General features: G+C 36.9%; 1 protein-coding gene across 1 annotated transcript; it reads right to left on the bottom strand.

Moving 5' to 3' along the window:
• Nucleotides 1–535: 535 nt before the first annotated feature.
• LOC114081139 (olfactory receptor 8U9) lies at nt 536–1,492 on the bottom strand. The gene has a single exon (XM_027922719.2). The coding sequence runs from the start codon at nt 1,490–1,492 to the stop codon at nt 536–538; it is 957 nt and encodes a 318-aa protein (XP_027778520.1).
• Between the last annotated feature and the right edge of the window lie 454 nt (nt 1,493–1,946).

Raw genomic sequence — 1,946 nt, forward strand, 5'->3', positions numbered from 1 at the left:
ATTAGGGCTCTAAGAAATGTATCACACTAGGAAACTTTGATTTTCATATGGAAAATTGTAATGCAGTCTTAGAATTTAAAACTGAGGATTGGTATAGAAGGGAATTCTGAACTTTCATCTATGCTATGACTATAGTTAGGTATATACTGACAGTTTTTATGTATTTTTCATTGGAAAACTGGCACAAATTCTTATGGACCAGAAAACTATTGTTCATACATTTTCCATTTGAAAAATGAGAGAGAGGGTATAAATTCTTAGTTCTTTTCATACCTAAAGTCACAGTCTATGTGAAATTTTATAGGAATTTTGTTATAAAGTGAACAAAAATTATATCCCATCTATGTATGATATATTAAAGTGTATAAATGCATTCTACTGTCATGTATAACTAATTAAATTAAATAAAAAATTGAACAGATGTACATAAATTACATATTAAGAAACAATCATGCTGATAGATTTTCGGTGCCAAAAAAAATATATAAAAAAACAAACAGAAACACACTAAAAAGTTCACTTTTACTTATTCAAATCACTTTCTTAATTTCATAAACATAAAAGCCATTTTTCTCTTGAGGATTGTCTTCAGAGCCTCTTTGACCTCCTTGTTCCTGAGGCTGTAGATCAAGGGGTTCAACATAGGGATGATCACTGTGTAGAAGACGGAAGCCATTTTATCTGTGTCAAGGGAATGGTTAGAGCTGGGCTGTAGGTACATGAAGAACAGGGTCCCATAGAATATGGTCACTGCTAGCACGTGGGAGCCACACGTGGAGAAAGCTTTGCGTCTTCCCTCAGCTGAACGCATCCTCAGGATGGCAGAAATAATGTACATGTAGGAGACAAAGACAGTCAGAAGGGAGGAAATAAACATGACACCAGCACAGACAAAGATCCACAGCTGTTTGGAGTGGGTGTCAGAGCATGTGAGCCTGAGGAGGGGCATGTCATCACAGTAGAAATGGTTGATGGTGTTGGAGTGGCAGTAGCACAGGCGGAAAGTAAGGACTGCATGGAAGAGTGCAACCAGGAAGCTGTAGCTATAGGGGACTGCTACAAGTTGAACGCAGACTCCTGGGGACATGATCACCATATAGAGCAGAGGGCTACATATGGCCACGTATCTGTCATAAGCCATGGAAGCCAGTAACAAACACTCAGCTGTCATGAAGGCCAGGAAGCAGCCTAACTGTGCAGCACATGCACTGAAGGATATAACATTTTGTTGGTACAAGAAATTCTCAAGCATTTTGGGTGTGATGACAGAAGAGTAACAGAAGTCAACAAAAGCCAGGTTGCTAAGGAAGAAGTACATCGGTGTGTTGAGTCTTGAATCTGTTCTAATGACCACAATCAAACCCAGGTTGCCCACTGCAGTGAAAAGATAGATGGATAAGAACGTCACAAAGAGGGGCATCTTCAGCTCCTGGCGATCCGTGAGGCCCACGAGAATGAACTCTCTCACTTGGGTGCAATTTTTCTGAGCCATGTGTCTTTGGAACATGTGGATGAAGAAGATGGAGAGTCTAATCAAGCTTAATATTTCTATATTTATTTAATATTCCAAAAATAATTTAATGCAAATATGATAGTATATTAATATTGAAATCATTAGTATGCTTGAAGACTGACGGTGGAATGAAGATCAAAAGGAGATGTTTTGTGAGAAACACAATATTAATTGAATTTACAATTATATGAATACAATCCTCCAAATTGTATTTACAAAGTCAAGAGTTGATGGTTGGGAGTCAGTCTGCAGTGACTCATTCTTTATTTAAAGTACTTTGCATTGTCTTACTTAAAATTTAACATTAATCTTTCAAATATTTAAAAATATTATTTTATTAAGAAATGTTGATATTAGTATCATAAATGAATAAATCTATTCTAGGGGTGTCACTTAAGCCATCGCACCTGTGTCCCATGCTGACATATTGGAA

Source organism: Marmota flaviventris, chromosome 9 (genome assembly GCF_047511675.1).
Source record: "Marmota flaviventris isolate mMarFla1 chromosome 9, mMarFla1.hap1, whole genome shotgun sequence".
In the NCBI taxonomy this organism is placed as follows: domain Eukaryota; kingdom Metazoa; phylum Chordata; class Mammalia; order Rodentia; family Sciuridae; genus Marmota; species Marmota flaviventris.